This window comes from Phoca vitulina, unplaced genomic scaffold (genome assembly GCF_004348235.1).
Source record: "Phoca vitulina isolate PV1807 unplaced genomic scaffold, GSC_HSeal_1.0 scaffold23, whole genome shotgun sequence".
NCBI lineage: Eukaryota > Metazoa > Chordata > Mammalia > Carnivora > Phocidae > Phoca > Phoca vitulina.
Window position 1 is genome coordinate 18,399,547 of NW_022589726.1, and position 17,887 is coordinate 18,417,433.

Consider the following 17,887-nt stretch of genomic DNA (forward strand, 5'->3'; position numbering starts at 1 on the left):
GCTCTCTCTCAAGTAAATAAATAAATCTTTAAAAAAATAAAGAAAACTATTAAGCACGTAATGACATCCGTGGGACAACGATATGCCACACAATGGTGAGGATTGAATGGGCGAATGACTGATGTTCGGGATGCTCTGGGTTAGAATTTGGCATGTATTTCTTTTTTTTTTTTTTTTTTAAAGATTTTATTTATTTATTTGAGAGAGAGAATGAGATAGAGCATGAGAGGGTCAGAGGGAGAAGCAGACTCCCTGCCGAGCAGGGAGCCCGATGCGGGACTCGATCCCGGGACTCCAGGATCATGACCTGAGCCGAAGGCAGTCGCTTAACCAACTGAGCCACCCAGGCGCCCTTGGCATGTATTTCTTAGCTGTGAAGGCCTAACTGAGGGAACGTTCTATGACTCGAGCAGGGAAAGTCATGGGCTGTCTGTGGTGGGGGTGGGGAGGCTGGTTGAAGACAGGTGAGGGACACTTTTGTGTCCGGTTCCCCTCAAACAACAGACAGTAACTAAGCCCTTCAATGCCCCGTGAAAACTAGGAAAACAGAACAAGTGTGGGCCGCATAGCCTCACCCTGACCCCATGAGATGATTTTCCTTCTTCCTGAGCGTGCCAAGAATAAGAACACCTGCTGCTGCTTCTAGAAGATCCCCAGGCCCCCACGGTACCGTGTACGTGGCACCTTCAACACTTTTATTGCACTTACTGGTTTTTACATAGGTTTCCCGCTAGATTGCAAGTTCCACTAGGGCAGGAACTTCTTCTTCTTCTTCTTTTTTTTAAAGATTTTATTTATTTATTTGACAGAGAGAGACAGCAGGAGAGGGAACACAAGCAGGGGGAGTGGGAGAGGGAGAAGCAGGCTTCCCGCGGAGCAGGGAGCCCGATGCGGGGCTCGATCCCAGGACCCTGGGATCATGACCTGGGCCGAAGGCAGACGCTTAACGACTGAGCCACCCAGGCGCCCCAGGGACTTCTATTATCCTTTGTTTATTATGGGCTGGCATGGTGTCTAGCACCTGATAGTGCTTCATTAATATTGATAATGGATGCAGTTTGAGGAATGAATTTCACTTTTGGATCTGCTATGTGACCTTGGGCAAGTTGTTCTACTTCTCTGGGCTGTAGGTGGTTAAGGTGTCCTTCAATACTGATATTCCCAGGTCTCTGAGAGGAGCACAATGTGGTGATGGAAGGGCAGGGACTCCAGCGCTCAATGACCTGTGTTCGAGTTCCGACTCTGCAACATACCAGCCGCGTGGCCTGGAGCAAATTCTTTGTTCTCTCGGCACCTCGGTTCCCCTTTCTGTAAGATGGTGATATTAATAGTACCCATTTCACAGAGTTGTTAGGATTAAATGCTTAATATATGTAAAATTCTTAGAATGGGGCTTGGCATGCAGGCCCCGTTGATTGCTTTATTGTTGGGTAAAATAATTCACTGGCAATATTATCTTGGTAGTTTTGTAGGTCAGACAGAGTCTATCTGGGATTCAATGAGACATTTGATACATTTTCTGATGTTCTTGCAGAACGATGGGAACATGGGGTCAGGGTACAATGGATGCAGGAGACGGGAGATAGAGGCTTCCAGTTACGGAATGAATGAGTCCCAGGAATGAAAGGCACAGCATAGGGAATACGGTCAATGGTATGGTCATAGTGTTGCATGGGGACAGATGGCAGCTACACTTGTGGGGAGCACAGCACAATGTAAAGACTTGTCCAATCACTATGCGTACACCTGAAACTAATGTAACATTGTGTGTCAGTTCTATTTCAATGAAAAGAGTTGGATGCTGAATTTAAAAAAAATGGGGTCTGGATAAAAGTACAACTGGGTAGATTTCCAAAGAGCTGAGCATGGGCACCATAGGACCTAGGCTGGGAAGATGTAAATCTGCAGAGGGAGGGTTTCCAGGGACGGGCCACAGGAGTCTGTCCTGGCTTTCCTCCAAGACCACGGCACTGGGTCAAATTTCCTCCAAAAGAGGAATCCCCGGCTATTACACCAACACGCAAACTTGCGACCCGGGCAGTCCCTCTCAGGCCACACCCCATTCTGTATTCATATGTGTATCCTCCCTGGGACTCTATATTCCTTCGAGTGGGGATGGGGCCTTATCCATCTTGTATGTCCTGTATCATTTAGCTCAGTGCTCAGCCCACAGTAGGAGTTCAGTACATACACACACACACACACACACACATGTCCATGTTTCTCAAATGTATGCATGCTCCCCACCTCGAGTGGGTGGATGGCGATTTACTAATGCTTCAGAGAATAGAATTTGGAGTCACAGGGACCTCCAGAGGTGGAAAGATGGAAGGAAACCAATGAGATGAAACTGGATGGGGATTCATTCATTCAAAAGATACTTCTTGCCAACCTCCTGTCTGCCAGGCACTGACCTAAGTGCAGAGGATATACAAGAGAGCAAAGGGACCGAATGTCTGCCCTCATGGGGCTCACATTCTCCGCAGGGAGACTGACGAGCAAAATGAGTAGGTGAAGGACGTGCTTGTTAGACCGTGGCTGGTGAAAGAAGGAAAGCAGAGAAAGAGACAAGAAGTGTCGGGAGGGATGGCCCCAGGGTTGCAATTTTGGGTTAAGGCGACTTTTAGCCCCGTGGGTAGCTGGGGAGGAGCATTCCTGGAAGAGGGAAGAGCAAGCGCAAAGGCTCTGAGGTGGGAGTGTTCCTGGCACGTTCGAGAATAAATTAGGGGATAAGCTAGGTTAGGCCTCTACTTTTCTCTCCTTGTTGTAATAGCAATGAAATATTGTCCAATGACCTGTTCCGTGTCTCTTTCTCCATAAGACTCTGAGCGCTCTTGGTGCAAGGGCTGGGCTTTGCCCTTTGCTAAATTCTTAACTCTCAGTGCAGGCCCTGGCACACGGGGTGCTCGATCACATTTTGTTGAAAAAATAACGAATAAATGTGAGTAAATGGCATTTGGGTCAAAAAATAGGCTGTGCAGACAGGATAGGCTTGAGCGAAAGAGGCTGGGGACTGATAGCTGTGACTTAGGGTGAGGCAGGGAGGGAAGGGGTGAGGCAGGGAGGGAAGGGGCCGCAGGGGAGCTACGAGAAGCCGTGCCAGCCTGGCGCTTTCCCGAAGGTGGGCCCAGGTGGCCAGGGGCTGCCGAGCATGACATATGGCTGAGGATGGTTAACCTGGAGCAGGGGAGACTGAGGACAGCCGTAACCCATCAGAGCCTTCACCCTGCTGGGTTTAATGTGACGTTGTGATTTGAGCCACCGGGGCCCTTCAGCCTCTGCACGAATTGAGATCCCTTTGTGCACCTCTGTGCACAGGGACAAGTCAGTCCACCAGTGGGGGCCTAGCATTCAAATCCCCAAACTGTTTCAGCATTCTCTTGGTCACCACATGATTATTTATTTATTTATGATTCATTTATTTATTTATTTAAAAGGCCACAGAATCATCACATTTATTTATAATGTCACAGAATCATTTTATGTATGTATGTATGTATATAAGTAAGCTCTCCAGCCAGCACGGGGCTCAAACTCACGACCCCGAGATCAAGAGTCGCCCGCTCTGCTGACCGAGCCAGCCAGGTGCCCCTGACTTATTTATTTTTAAATAGAAAGAAACATGTTACAGCAGCATTTGAGAACCTGGTGGTTTAAGAAGTTCCCTGGGTGTGACTGTCGTGGATAAGAATTCATTTCTGAAAACAAATACCTGTTGATGCCTGGTGCACGTCAGACCCTGAGCCGGATAGAGTGGTGGACGAGTTATAACCAAAGGTTTAGTGGGCGGCTCCGTGGGGCGTGGTCTGAGCTGGGTGGTGGTCCTGGCTCCAGCCTAATCAGCTGTGTGGGTGGCCTTGAGTAAGTCACTCGGATCACAGTCTTAGAGGTCATCTGGTGCAATCTCTTAGGTTACCCAAGGGTGCACAGTCTCTGCACCCCGCCCTACCCCCATGGGGCCTCAGAGGCCTTAAGTGTAAAACGGGGGCATTGGACAGATGACCTTGTAGCAACACTACAAATATGAGGAAGTTGCAGGGAGGTGGATTTGGTGCCATCCCACTTGTGATTTCTGTCCTCCACCCTTAATACTGGGTGGGGGGGGGAGGAGTAGTAGAGTCCAGTCCACAGAGATGTTTCTCAAACACATGCATGGGGCCTTGGAAGGAAGGTACCTGGCCTTCCTTGCTGCTGCAAAGTGGTCCCCAGGGGTAGGGTTTGGAGGTGGGTCCTCAGTGAGATCCAACCCATTTCCCAGATTTTCTTTCTAGACACTGGGGCTGCTCCACGATGCTTCTCCCTCCTCGGTGCACTCGGATTTCCTGTTTGGATCTTTTGTCTCTTCTTCCTCCCCTGGCCCCTCAGTCCCTTGATCTCTTTTGTTCTCCCCACAGAAGGCCCAACCTCTTCTTCCCTGTGAGTCCATCTGTCGTTCAGCTTCATTCAGGGTTGTGCCAGCTGGGGGCTAGAAGAAGGAAGAAAAGGCTTCAATCCTCCGCAGGGAGGGGAGACTTGCTCGCTGTTGTCTGGCCTGGGGGTGCATTGCTAGGACCAGCTTCCTCATAGCGTGTCTCTTGAGTGTTCATTACGCTGAGTCCCTGTTTGTTCTTGCTTTGAGTTGCATTATCAAAGGCCCAGTCTCCTAGTTTTAGGGGCCACCAGGTTCTAAGAACAGGCTGGGAGGCAGGGAGAAATAACCCTCCCACCATGTAAGAAGGAATTTTAGAAATTTCTAAAAATCAGAGCCGCCCCACCCTGCTTACCAGCAGTGGAGGGGTTTCAGTGGTGCTGGCTGAATGCCTCCTCCGAAGGGGCCTGTACTGGGTGGGGGGCTCACGGAATACCAGAGGGAGAGGCAGAGTCTATCCTGGGGGGAGTCCCGAAGTTCCTGTGTCTGCTCCCAGCACCCCAAGGGAGTATTTTTCTAACTACATATTTTACTTCAGAGCCTAGGTGCCGCTGATCTGTAACCTCACACAGGCCGTGCATGACCCGAGCGGATGCGCCTGGCACTGCGAGTCCGGGGCAGGAGCAGGGGCGTAGGCTGGGCTCGGAAATGCGCCACTTGCCCAGATCCGGGATGGAGATGGCTGGTTTGAGTGGGGTGGCGCCTTGTGGATGATTGCTGGGTTGAGCAAGAGAAGGGACTCGGACACCCTGTTTTTCTGTTTCATTTCCAAATCCCGGAGTGTCTTTTAGCCTACGATGACAATAACACCTTTATTAACCTCGTAGCTTCTCCTAGTGCTGCCAAGTGCCTTCCTTCTCCAATTACTGTAGATAGATTCTCCCTTGAGAAGCTTCACACTTCTCTGTCCAGCATGGCCAGGGCACTCAGATGCTCCACGGAACCCCCTCTCTTCTTCCCCATCCCCCCATCTCCTTCTCTGGGAAGCCCTCCTTGAATGACTCTCAGTGACGGCTCAGGGCCATCGCTCCCCACCTCCAGCACTGGAGTCCAGGTCTCTGGCTGCTTCCTTGTCTTCGGGACGTGCCCAGCTCTCCTGCTGGCCTGGGAGCTCCGAGGGCAGGGTCTGGGCCTCCTCTCCCTTGGGCTCCGCACGTGTTGGGCCCCTATCCTCCAGGCGTGTCAGAATAGATCAGCTAGAGCCAGTGACAGACACAGTCAGGCCCAGAGCATCTTGCTCCCCGAGGCCCAGCCCAGGCATGGGAGGGGATAAAAGTCTCGTGCTGGGGCCTCAGGGCAGGAACTCACACACCTCGATTATCCTCTGTCTGCAGCCGTGTGACCTTCCGTCTCTACCATGTCTCCCTCGTCATGCCAGGCCTGGAGGGGCTTCAGTGCTCACTCAGCCTGTTCTGCTCACCTGGGGGGCTGCGGCGGCGGCAGCAGGGGCAGCTTCAGCAGCAGGAGCTTTAGTTCCTTCGGGGGCTGCAGAGGACCCTCTCGTGGGAGGGCTTGGGGATCAGGGGGAAGACCATGGGTGCAGTTTGGGGAGGGCCGTGGTGGGCCCGGGCTTTCCCTGTGCCCTCTGGGGGGCATCCGGGAAGTGACCATCAACAATAGTCTGCTGACCCCACTGAAGATTGAGATCGACCCCCAGTTCCAGGCGGTGAGGACTCAGGAGACCCGAGAGATCAGAACCCTCAACAACCAGTTTGCTTCCTTCATTGACAAGGTGAGGGTCCACTTGGCTAAGCCCCTCTCTCGGCCTCCCTCGGAGGAACTGTTCTCCATGGATTTGGGAATGGGGAAGTCTGCTCTGCTACCACTTTTCTCATCACTTCTGCAGCAAAGAAGTCCTTCCTGTGGTCTAACTGCAGGCTCTCTGATTATGCTGAGGCCCCGCTGTTCTATGGTTGGGGCTCAGGAACGGAGAACAGCTGTTCAGCAGTAGACCCTCCCCTGTTAGCCATCCCCATCATTTTGACGTGCTCAGAGTCTCCTGGGGGGGCCCGAGGCTGCCCCTGCCCAGGCTGGATTGGGAGGTAGGGGAAAGGTGGGTTGACTGGAGGGCCCCTGAGGCTTTCCTCGCCAGAGCCTGTGGCCAGGGAGCCCCACGGGAGCCTCAGGGAGCCTCTGCTTGGGCGGCAGGTACGCTTCCTGGAACAGCAGAACAAGGTCCTGGAGACCAAGTGGGAGCTGCTGCAGCAGCAGGGGGTGAGTGACAGCCCCCCGGACCTGGAGTCTTTCTTTGAGGGCTACCTGGCCCAGCTCAGGTGGCAACTGGAGCAGCTCCAGAGCGAACGAAGGGCTGTGGATGCCGAGCTGAAGTTCTGCCAGGACCAGGAGGAGGAGTATAAGGCCAAGTAGGCAAACCCTAGTGCCCCATGGGCCCCGGGTGGGGTCTGGGAGGGTTTGGATCGGGGCTGGCAGTTGGAGGGCCTCCCACGTGCTGAGCTCCCAGAGACATGGGACTGGCCTCCCCTCTTCATCCCATTCTCTCTGATTCTCAGAGTGCCCCACCTGTGGCAGGTAAGGAGGCCCCACAGTCCCTGATGCCCAGGTCTGGAGAGCCTCGGTTCCAACAGACCCAGCTCTGAGGGCCATGTTTCGGGTCAGGGCTGGGAGGGGCTTCTTTAAACAATGCCTCAGCAGGTTTTTCCTCGATAAATTCCTGTTGAGCAGGCTGTGGGCTGAAGTGACTCAGATGTTCTCTGGTCCCTGTGGTGGAAGGGAATCCATTTAGTGGGACCATCCCCAGGCGTGTGGCATGATTCACAGCTGGGCTGTGTTTCTGGGTTCCCCACCTAGGTCACCTGGTGGCGTGGAGAGAGCTGTGGACTAACAGGAGGCTTGGGTTTGGTGACTGCGAGCCAGGGGAAGCAGTGTGGCCTTTTACCTTTGCCAGCCTCAGCGGCATGGGAGGTGGAGTGGGTCCTGGAAAGAGCCCAGGAGACCTGGTTTTAGATCTGCTTGGGCCACCTAATTATCGATGACTTGGGCAAGCCATGTACTCTCTCTGACAAAAGCCAAAACGCCTGCTTCACCGATTCTGAGCAGGGATTGTGAGCAGCGAGTGAGAAAAGGTGTTGGAATGTGCCTTATAGATGTGAAGGAAAGTGGCCTCATGTGGTTAAGTGGACGTGAGCTGAAGGAGTGGAGATGGACGTAGCCAGGATGTGACAATGACTTCCTGATGGGAAAGGCCGAGGAGTGGGCTGGTTATGTGTCCTGCTTGGGAGCGTCTAATGGCGGCAAGGGGGGGCTTTTCAGGGAGGTCGTGCTCGGAGGAGGGGCATGGGCTCTGATCTCACCACCTCAGGCAGCGTCCTTCTGTACTTATTTTGACAGGTATGAGGAGGAGGCCCACAAGCATGCCACGGCTGAGAATGACTTTGTGGTCCTAAAAAAGGTGAGGGTGGGGGTCAGCTGCTTCACTGGGATCCTGAGCACCCACCATGCACAAAGCCCAGTTCTGGGCTGGGACAGTGGGAGGTGGGAGACCCTAATGCAGCACATGATACCACACCGCCTGCAGGGGGCCCCCAGGGAAATGGGACTCCTATGTAGACACAGTGACCCCAGAACAAGATCTGACAGAAGGACCACATGATGAGCTCTGGGTGTCACTGTGGGAGAGGGTGGGGAGGGAGTGGAAGATGCAGAACTGGTTGAGAGTAATCAGGGAAGGCTTCCTGAAGGTGGTGTGTGCCAGTGTCAGGCAAAAGGGAGAGCAGAGCAAGGGGGGCTGGAGGAGGAAGGAATGGGTCTCTGGGGATAGCCATGGGTGAGTTATTGAGTAGTGTGTGAGCAGAACTCCTGAGCCAGAGTGGGACCCGCAAACAGAAGTGGGAGTACATGGTTTCTGTCTTCCTGCCCCCAGGATGTGGATGGGGTTTTCCTGAGCAAGATGGAGCTGGAAGGCAAGCTGGAGTCTCTGCGAGAGTACATCTGCTTCTTGAGGCAACTCTATGAAGAAGTGAGGATCTGCCAAGTGCAGGGCGGTCTGCTGAGGGCCGGCGGGCGTGAGGGGAGGGGACAGGGCAAGCAGGCTCCCTGGCTACAGTGGGAGTGGCCAGGAGGCGACGCCTGGTTAGGGTGACTTAGATCCAGTCATTCAGTCATTTGACAAGCGAACATCGAGAATGTACCGTGTGGATTGGTGGGTACTGGAGATACACTAGGGAATAACCAGACAAAAATCACGACGCTTGCTTTCTGTTGGGAAACAGACAGTAAACAATAGATCTAGTAAAGAAGTAAATTGTATAATATGTTAGAAGGTGACCAATGCTATGGCAAACAGGAAAAATGCTATGGCAAACAGGGAGAGGGGGCTTAGGAATGTGGGTGGGAGGTAGGGCAGGTGGTAATTTCAAATAGGGTGGTCAGAGTGGCCTTATTTAGAAGATAAAGTTTGAGCAAAAATTGGAAGGAGGTGAGGAAGTTACCCAAGCAGGTGGGACCAGAGCTTCCAGGCAGAGGGAAGGGCCCCCAGTGGCGTGCTGGTATCTTTATGGAAGTAAGGAGGCCATGGGGGTCGGAGCAGGAGGAGAGCAAGGGGGTGTGATAAGCAGTCAGAGGAGTGATGGGAACCAGGTGATTTCGAGCTTGCAGGACATTTACCTTTCATGTCCATGCTGCAAGGGGCATTAGACACCACCTCCTACAACCCTCATTTTCAGATGAGGAGACAGCAGGGAGCAGGGCATGCCCAACCACCCGGCGGAATGAGGGCTGCCCCCTGATGGAGTTCACGGGCAGGAAGTCAGGCATCCTGCCCCCCTGCCTGGGGCTCCAGGGGGAAAGGGAGGGGGGCAGGTAGACACTGAGTCAGTCTTCCCGGCAGGAGCTGGGCCAACTCCAGACCCAGGCCAGTGACACGTCCGTGGTGCTGTCCATGGACAACAACCGAGGCTTGGACTTCAGCGACATCATCGCGGAGGTCCGCGCCCGGTACGAGGAGATCTCCCAGAGCAGCAAAGCAGAGGCGGAGATGCTGTACCAGACCAAGGTCCCGGAGCTGGGGGGCAGCACTGGGCGGGAAAAGGCTGGGTCCCCCTGCCCACACCCCACAGGGGTCGTCCAACTCGGTCCCCTTGGGGCAGTTCTGATAACCTCCCCGGAGCTCCAGGGCTGGGTGGCATGGCCACTTCCCCTCTCCAGGAAGGGGGCAGTGCAGGGAAACCGTGGGAGACCAGTCTGGACTGTTGCAAGCTCATCCTGCCGTGTCCTGGCTTCAGCGTTTAACTCGCATTCCAAGTGAGGACATGAGGAGGCACAGAACTGGGGACATGGTGTTTCTCATGGTCTTGAGGTCGGAGGTGAGGGTCCTCTTAACCAATGGTGTCACCTCCGTCCCCCTCAGTACCAGGAGCTTCAGGCGTCCGCCCGGCTTCATGGAGACAGCATGAAGGAAACCAAAGTCCAGATCTCTCAGCTGCAGCAGGCGAGTCAGAGGCTGCAGAGTCAGATCGAGAACCTCAAGAGGCAGGTAAGGCTCCCAGAGCTCCCTAGGTCCTCCTTTGTACTACCTTTGTGCCAGGGTCATTACTGGCTTTGTGTGCAGGTTTGATAACTAGCTGGAGCTTTGGATACTTTGTGTGGAGAGAACCTCAAGCCCCATTTTGGAGGAATTTGGCCTCCCTCCTATGACTTCAAGCCTGTGTGTGTTCTGTGCTGAACAACTCCAGGGGGCGCTGCTCACCTGCCTTCCATGGCCAAGCGTACATCTTGTTTTTGGCTCCTTGGGGAGAGGGTCGATCCATCTTTCTTGTCTTATATTCTTGTCTTTCCTTACTCTTACTCCTCAAGCCCAGCAGAGACTCTAGGGCCAGGTGCTGACTTTCTGAGTCCCGTGTTAGGGAGGGTGAGAGCCAGGTGAGATGGAAGGGGAGTGAACCTTCCTTAGGCAGGTCTTTGTGCAGGTTGGAGGTGATGCTGTTGGGGCCTGGCATGGGAGGGAGTGGGGAGAGGAGGAGGGAGAGGATGGTAAGGGCAGGGGGGTGGTTCCTTGCTGGTCCTGGAGCCCTCACTTCTACATGTGAAGGACTGCAGACTCTTCAGCTTTCAAGTCTCTTTGCATTCACTTTCCCCAAACCCAAAGAATCGGTCTTGGGATCGGCAGAGGGTTGAGAGCTGAGACTAGAGTCTCAGGCGGTTTCCTCAAGCATTTCAGCTTGACCCCCAGGGCGCTCCTGTGGCCCGCCCTCTCCCAAGCCAGGGCCCTCCTGGGAAAGCCCTCGGAGCTCCATTCCAAAGCCAGGACTCAGTCTCCACCCATCCCTGCCTGCTGTCCTTTGGAATGTGATGTGGGACCGAGATGAAGGTGACCAGGTCTTATTATCCAACGTGCTGCCACAGTGTTTTTGCCCATAAATTTGAATTCCTTGCTTTGGAATTCCCTGGGGTGGTGGTTAAAATGCAGATTCCTGGGCCTCTGTCAGACTCAGGCAATCAGCCTCTCAGGGTGGAGCCCAGAAGCCTACTTTCTGAGCTCTGTTCAGCCAGGCAATTGTGAGCGTGCAGTCTCAGCCCAGCGGCCAGCACTTAGGAGGGCTACCACGTCCCCAGAGCTGGGAGCCACAGCTCTGGCTCACGTGCTTTTCCTGCGAGAATCCCTCTTGGGAACACAGCCCCCCGCTTACTCCTCCTTTTCCTGCACAAACATGATGGACCGGACTCCCCTGTGCCAGGTCCCGGCAGAGCCCCGTGGGCTGGAAGCAGGGGACCAGCTAGCAGCTAGCTGTCCTGGGTTAGGGACCCAGCTCTCCCCTCACTGCCTTTCTGAATCTCATTTTCTTCATTTGTAGACTGGAGATGATGTTGTCCATCCACAGGGTGCTTGTGTATAGAACAGAATAGAATAATGAGGCTAGAATGGGGGTAGAATAATGAGAGCCCTTAGGGAATGCCTTTCCTGATCCTGCGGGTCAGTCAGCTGGATGGCCAATTAGATGGGGATGTTGCTCTCCTTCTGGGAGTTTTCTGTCTGATCAGAGAGATAAGTACAGAGAGTGTATTTCTCAAACCAAAAATTGGGGCCTGTGGTTTGATATACTTTTTTTTTTTTAAAGATTTTATTTATTTATTTGACAAAGAGAGACACAGTGAGAGAGGGAACACAAGCAGGGGGAGTGGGAGAGGGAGAAGCAGGCTTCCCGCGGAGCCAGGAGCCGACGTGGGGCTCGATCCCAGGACCCCGGGATCACGACCTGAGCTGAAGGCAGACGCTTAACTACTGAGCCACCCAGGCGCCCCTGATATACTTTAATAAGAGGACAAAGTATTGGAAGAGGTGCTAAGGGATGAGTTTCCTGTGGCTGCTGTAACAAAGTACCACAAACTTGGAACTTGAAACACCAGCCCATGTGTTCTCTCGGTTCTGGAGGCTGGAAGTATGGAATAGGGGGTTGGCAGGTGCGCTCCCTCAGAATCCTTCCTTGCCTTTCCCTAGCTTCTGGTGGCCCTGAGAATCCTTGGCATTCCTTGTCTTATGGCTGTATCACTCCATCCGTGCTTCCATTGTCACGTGGCATCATCCTTGTGTATCTGTTGCTGTGTTCCGTCATCTTTTTCTAGGGACACCACTCATGGGATTTAAGGCTCATTCTATATACAGTATGATATCATCTTGAGATCCTTAACGAATGACATCTGCAAAGACCCTATTTCCAAATAAGATCACAGTCTGAAGTTCTAGGTGGACATGATGTTTTTGGGGACACTAGTCAACCCACTCCGGGAGTTAAGGAAGCAGAAGAGGAGATGCTTTCCCTTAGAATGAGAGGAACGGGGTGGGAGGGGGATGGCCATGGATAATTTTGAGCTCCTAAGATTGTGGTCTACCCTGGGCTTTAAGCTCTAGCCATTGTAGGTTCCTTGGGAGGCTGTGCTGGACTTGCAGCCACTTTCTCCCTCATTTCTACACCCTTTCCAGAATGCCAGCCTGCAGACCACCATCACTGATGCTGAGCAGCGTGGGGAGCTGGCCCTCAAGGATGCTCGGGCCAAACTGGATGAGCTGGAGGCCGCCCTGAGAGCGGCCAAGCAGGACCTGGCCCGGATGCTGCGCGAGTACCAGGAGCTGATGAGCACGAAGCTGGCCCTGGACGTGGAGATTGCCACCTACCGCAGGCTGCTGGAGGTTGAGGAGAGCAGGTGGGGACCTGGGAACATGGGAGAGGTGGGAGAGGAGGATGGACCACCACCGAGGTGCTCTCCTTGCTGAGGGGGATTCTGAGACTTCCTAGCACTCTGAGCCACGGAGGGCAAGCCATCCTACTGGGAGGGATTTAAAATCGGGACTGTGGATTTGATCTGCTCAGAGGCTAAAATACCCGGGGATGCATTCTTTGCAGCCTTTCTGAGCATTTCCTCTTCTCCTTTCTCTGCCAGGATGTCTGGGGGGTGCACCAGCCAGGTCATTATCTGTAAGTATCAGGGGGCTGGGGGAGAGCGGTCCCTGTGGGGAGCCGAGGACTCTGCAGGGACCCTGCTACATTTCTTGGCAGCCGTGGGTGGAGGCAGCACCGTTGTGTCTGGAAGAGTTAGCGGTGGCCTGGGGAGCACTTGTGGACTCGGAGGCGGGAAAGGCAGCTTTGGGTCCAGCTGCTCCAGCGTCGTGACCGGAGGCTCCAACGTCATCCTGGGCTCTGGGCAGGGCACTGTTTTGGGCTCCTGCTCTGTGTCCGGCTCCGGCTCTGGCTGCCACACCATCCTGAAAAAGACGGTGGAGTCAAGTCTGAAGACGTCCGTCACATACTGAGTGACCTGGCAGCCACTTGCTCCCCGTGCCTTCCCGAGCCCTCTCAGCCCTGCTCCCACCTCCACCACCCACCTCCCTGCATGGCCAGCTCCGTGTCCATTGCCCACAGCCTGAGCCAGCCCACAGGCGACTCAGCAAAAGTCAATAAAAATCATGCCTGTCGCTGTTCTGAGTGTGTGCCCAGACTGGCCTTGCTCCGCAGACGGGTTTGTGTCTCATTTGCCTGCTGTCCGCCCCAGGCCCACCGTGCCCTGTCCTCCAGCCAACCAGCCTCATCCTCTCCTCTCTGCAGCCCTCAGGCGGAGCTGGGAAACCCCTGGTGGGCTTGGCCAGCCAAGTATTGTCCTTTGTGGGGAGGGGAGAGGCCTGAGGCCCACTCACCAGAGCCTGGGGGCTGGAACGAAGGGCCACCACCCTAGTCCTCCTCACCTGCCTCTGGACCTCCATCTCTCTAGCTCTCCTATGAAATGAAGCAGCACCCATTTCTCCCTGAGGGGGTCTCCCTTTCTCTCTCCCCTCTCCCACTCTTTCCCTCCCACAAATTTTATTGAGAGCAAACCATACTCGAGGCACTGTGCCAGGACTGGGCTACACTTGCAAGCAAGATCAACCCCATCCTGCCCTCCTAATGGACTCAGTGTCTCTCTTTTTAAAAAAGTAAGCTCTATGCCCAGTGTGGGGCTCAAACTCGTGACCCCGAGATCAAGAGTTGCATGCTCTATAGGCCGAGCCAGCCAGGCCCCTGGGTTCAGTGTCTCTTCCACCCCTTCAGTTTCTGGGTTCTCCAGCATAACCCCTCCCACCCATGAGAGCCAGATCTTCCTTCTGGAGCCTGTGGTTACCAGGCTCAGAGGCCAGTTTCCTGTGGCTAATTCAGACAGCCTGTGTTGGGATATGGGGGTTTCTGGGAGGGGGGGCTTGTTTGTGTCCTATCCCTTCTTCCAGTGCTCTCCCACTGATGCCCTGGCTCCAGCTCCATCCAGGGTAGCAAGCTGGGTCTTGTCATGTCAGCCCCACCACCTCTCTGAGCTTTAACCTGGCCCCTCTCCAGGGGTGCTCCCAGCAGGTTAATAATTCAGCACTGATGCTAAGCAATAGCTTTAAATGCAGGTTCCAAGGGTATTTAGAGGGGAGGCTGAAGGGCAGAGACGAAGGTTCCCTGTGGCACTGTGCAGCTTCTCTGCCACTCCTTCCAGCAATTCAGCTCTGCCCCAGTCTTGCATCTCACCCAGCAAAACAGAAGTGGTGCTACTGCCCAGCCCACTCTTCCCAGAAGGCAAATTCATGGAATATCTATTACTGTTTGGGAATATCCAATGGACATCTCACCCCTCAACCCAATCAGCTCATCAGGGGGCTCCTTCCAGCCCTCTGCTCTGCTCCCTGGGATGTCCTCCCCACCCTCCATCTCCACTGATGTTTCAGTATCTCTTCTAGCTTGTTCCCTGGTAAAATAACTGTACTCCAGACCAAAGACAGCCCCTCATTCCTGCTCCTTGTTCTTCTCACGTGTGCACCAGATTTTTCTCCTCCTGGAAACCTTCCCTAATTCTCCAAGTCTGAATGTGCCGGACCCTTTCTGTCCCTGGCACAGCCTGGCTACACCTGTTGCTGTCCTTGGCTTTGTCCCTCTCTGGTTCTGGTCTGGGATCCAGCTTTCCTATTAGCCTGGGACCAATGGGCAGTTTCTTCTCCTGCACCTAGGATGGGGATCAGCTGCTCAGCTTGTGCAGGGGGGCTCTGATGAGCACTTGGGACTGGAACTCTGCCCATCCCCTTACCTCTTGACTCTCACCCCATCACTGGGCCTGTCTGACCATGAGGCTGGAAACTTCTCCTTCCCTCTTCTGCAGGAAGTTCTGCAGGAAGCCAGGAACGTGGGCATCGGAGCCAGTTGCTAGGTGGGTGAGGAGGGCCACTTTTTCCTCCCCGCCCCCCACCCCCCAGCAGCCCATCAGCTCCTGCACTGCTCCTCCTGTCTTCCCCCTCCCATGTGGCTCAACCCCAAACTCCATGGTCTAGGCCACAGGAGGTCATGCCATTCACCCCCAGCTTTAAGGGGAGGTCAGCCTTTTTCTCAGACCCAAGGATCTCTCCATCAAAAGTATCCGAGAAGGAGGCTTTTCGGCCTTCTGTAAGGGAGACATGAGCTGGGGAGCACATGGCCCAGGAACCAGGATTCCTGGGCTTGCATCCCAGCTCTGCCACTTACTAATGGTGTGACTTTGACCAAGCTATGTAACCTCCCTAGTTTCCTCATCTGTGAGGAGAGATTAATAATAATGCTGACCTCACAGGGCTGTGTGGGGGTGGTGCCATTCAGGATCCCAGCAGGAGACAAAATTCACCCGAGAAAGTTCAGTTAAATGGACTTCAATGCCAGAAGCACCTAAGGGAAGGCAGAAAGGATGGAGGGGCCAGAGGCCAGCGGAGCTGGAGGGGCCAACCTCTGGTTTGTCCAGGGCTAAGCGGTTTTCCAGGACGTGGCCCTCTCAGTGGAAACAGGGAGAACCAGGATGAGGAGGTCGCCTGTGTAGAGCTGAAAGACAAGAGGAAAAAGTGAGTGACAGATGGAAGAATCTGTAACCATGGAGGACAGCAGGGAGGAAGCCGGGCAGAAATACCTGCCCTCCCTTCCACCCTCTCACATCTCCTGCTTGTGCCCCCCAGCCTTGGCCGACCCGTGAAGCCAGAGAGCAAGGGAGCAGCCTACAGGGGTCTAGGAGGAGGGTGACTGATCTGGGGTGGGAAGGAGGCGGTGGAGTCCACCCAGCGTGGACATGAGATGCACTATTGCACTGAAAGTGTCTGCCCCATAGTAAGTGCTGAGTAAATGTTGACTGTAATAATCATCACGATTAGGTGAGGAAGTCCTACCCCTGTGGGAGGGCTCCCAAGGGCAGTGACTATCGTCTTCACCCCGTATCTTTGCTATGGCTCCGTACCCAGCCTGGCCTGGGTTGGGTGCTGTTGGGTGCTCCTCAGACACCATCTGTCCGCCCCCACCCAAGCCATCTTGCCTTGTCCCTCCTGCAGCAGCCTGCCATCCCCTCGGCTCTTGTGTCCTGCTGCAGAGGGGGATGCCAGGCAGGTGAAAGTCTCCAGACACAGAAGTCCTTGGTTGGAGACTCAGCGGAGGGGAGGAAACTTCATCCAAAACCACAGAAAGAAGGTCTGAACTTGGGTGTTCTGCCTGAAAGCAGAGAGTCAGGGCCTAAGGAGGCAGGGTGGCTCCCCCAGTCTGTCTGGGCTGGGACCCCGGAGCCCCTGCCTGGCTGGGAGGGAGCCTGTCTCCAAGCAGTAACTCGGGCAGAGTGAACCTGGCAACCTGTGTGGCTGTCTGTCACCAGCCCACAAAGCCCAGGAGAGAGAGCCCGGTCAACACGTGTGGCTGTCATTCCTGGGGAAGGGTGGAGTGTGTAGTCGACTCTACTCCCACCTCCCCGGCTGCCCTGACTCAGAGGGCTGACATCACTCCCTTCCCCAGAAGTCCCACTCACGACTGTCTCCCCTTCCCACGCACCTGCGGGAAGCGATAAGGGAGGCTGAGAAAGTGAGCACAGCCTCAGGGACAGGAGACAAGGGTCAGTGGGAAGTGACGGCTCAGTCCTGGCTCAGTCCTAGGATCACAGGCCAATGCTTTTGGATAGGGCTTCCCCTTTCAAAAAGGCAGAGGCGAAGGAGGCCCAGGGGGGTTGAGAGCAGCCCAAGGACACACAGCTCAGTGGGGATTCACTTCCTGGTCTGGCTTGCCCAAATGCCTTGTATCCTAGCTCCCAGCAGAAAGGAAGATCCCTTTCTGGGTGTTAAGGGACTAGTTCTGTGAGTGCCCCTCACCCCATCCCTCGTGGGCATTAGGTTCGACATCCGTAGCAACTGGGAGCCCCTTACAGCCTTTCGTAGTGGCCCCGGGAAAGAGTCCCACAGCCTCCTCTGGGTCTGGAGTGGGTTTGCTCTCCGCCTGCCTTCCTCCGGCTGTGGGAATGGGCCGCTGTCCTCTCCTTCGGGATCCTGGGGCGACAAGTGGCCAGAGTCCCAACTCCGCTGTGGAAGGAGTGTGGCAAGGGGCTGTTGCGGCTCCTTCCCTCGGGCGAGTCTCTCTTGCCTCTCTGGGCCCATTTTCCAGTTTTCCAGCTGAAAGCTCAAGTGGGCGAGGAGGGCCAATCTCCAAAGTCACCTCGGCAACACTCCCTCAGTCCTAACATTTCACTAACATCTGACATCTCCAAGTCTTCCTTTGGGGCTGTGCTTGGTCCCAGGAGCCTGAGGTGGGTGGGTGGGGGCACAGAGGGGACTGTGTGAAGTGATCAAGGAGCCCCTGGCTTTTCTGAATCAAGCATCAGGCTCCTTGGGGGCTGGGAAGACGGGAATGTTGGGGTGCTCCCTGGGGTTCTTGGGGCCTTTGCTGAACACAGTCTTCTTAGACCTGTACTTATGTCTAATCAGAATGGGATGTGTCCTCCACCCACCTGCAGCCCCCTCCAAAGTGGCTGGGCCCTTCTGGGGATGCTCTGCTGCGGGACAGAGGGCTGGGGGGAGGGTTCTCAGGTGATAGTCAAAGCGCTCTGTTTCTCTTCAGTCCCCAGCCAAGTGTGCTTTGCGCCATGCATCTCCCTGACCTCGGCACAATGCCTGAGGAGCCCAGGCCTTTCCACCTTCTCCTCAAGTGCCCCGGCCCCACGGTTGGGCCGAGACACTCTTTCTGTCCTTGTACC

At 54.7% G+C, this 17,887-nt stretch overlaps 1 protein-coding gene across 1 annotated transcript; it reads left to right on the top strand.

Moving 5' to 3' along the window:
* The first annotated feature begins 5,765 nt into the window (after nucleotides 1-5,765).
* On the top strand, nucleotides 5,766-13,172 carry KRT78 (keratin 78). The gene is made up of 9 exons (XM_032420736.1): nucleotides 5,766-6,140; nucleotides 6,557-6,771; nucleotides 7,757-7,817; nucleotides 8,289-8,384; nucleotides 9,255-9,419; nucleotides 9,774-9,899; nucleotides 12,345-12,565; nucleotides 12,803-12,837; nucleotides 12,919-13,172. Exons 1-9 carry the CDS (start codon nucleotides 5,766-5,768, stop codon nucleotides 13,170-13,172), a joined length of 1,548 nt encoding a protein of 515 aa, XP_032276627.1.
* The last annotated feature ends 4,715 nt before the right edge of the window (nucleotides 13,173-17,887 follow it).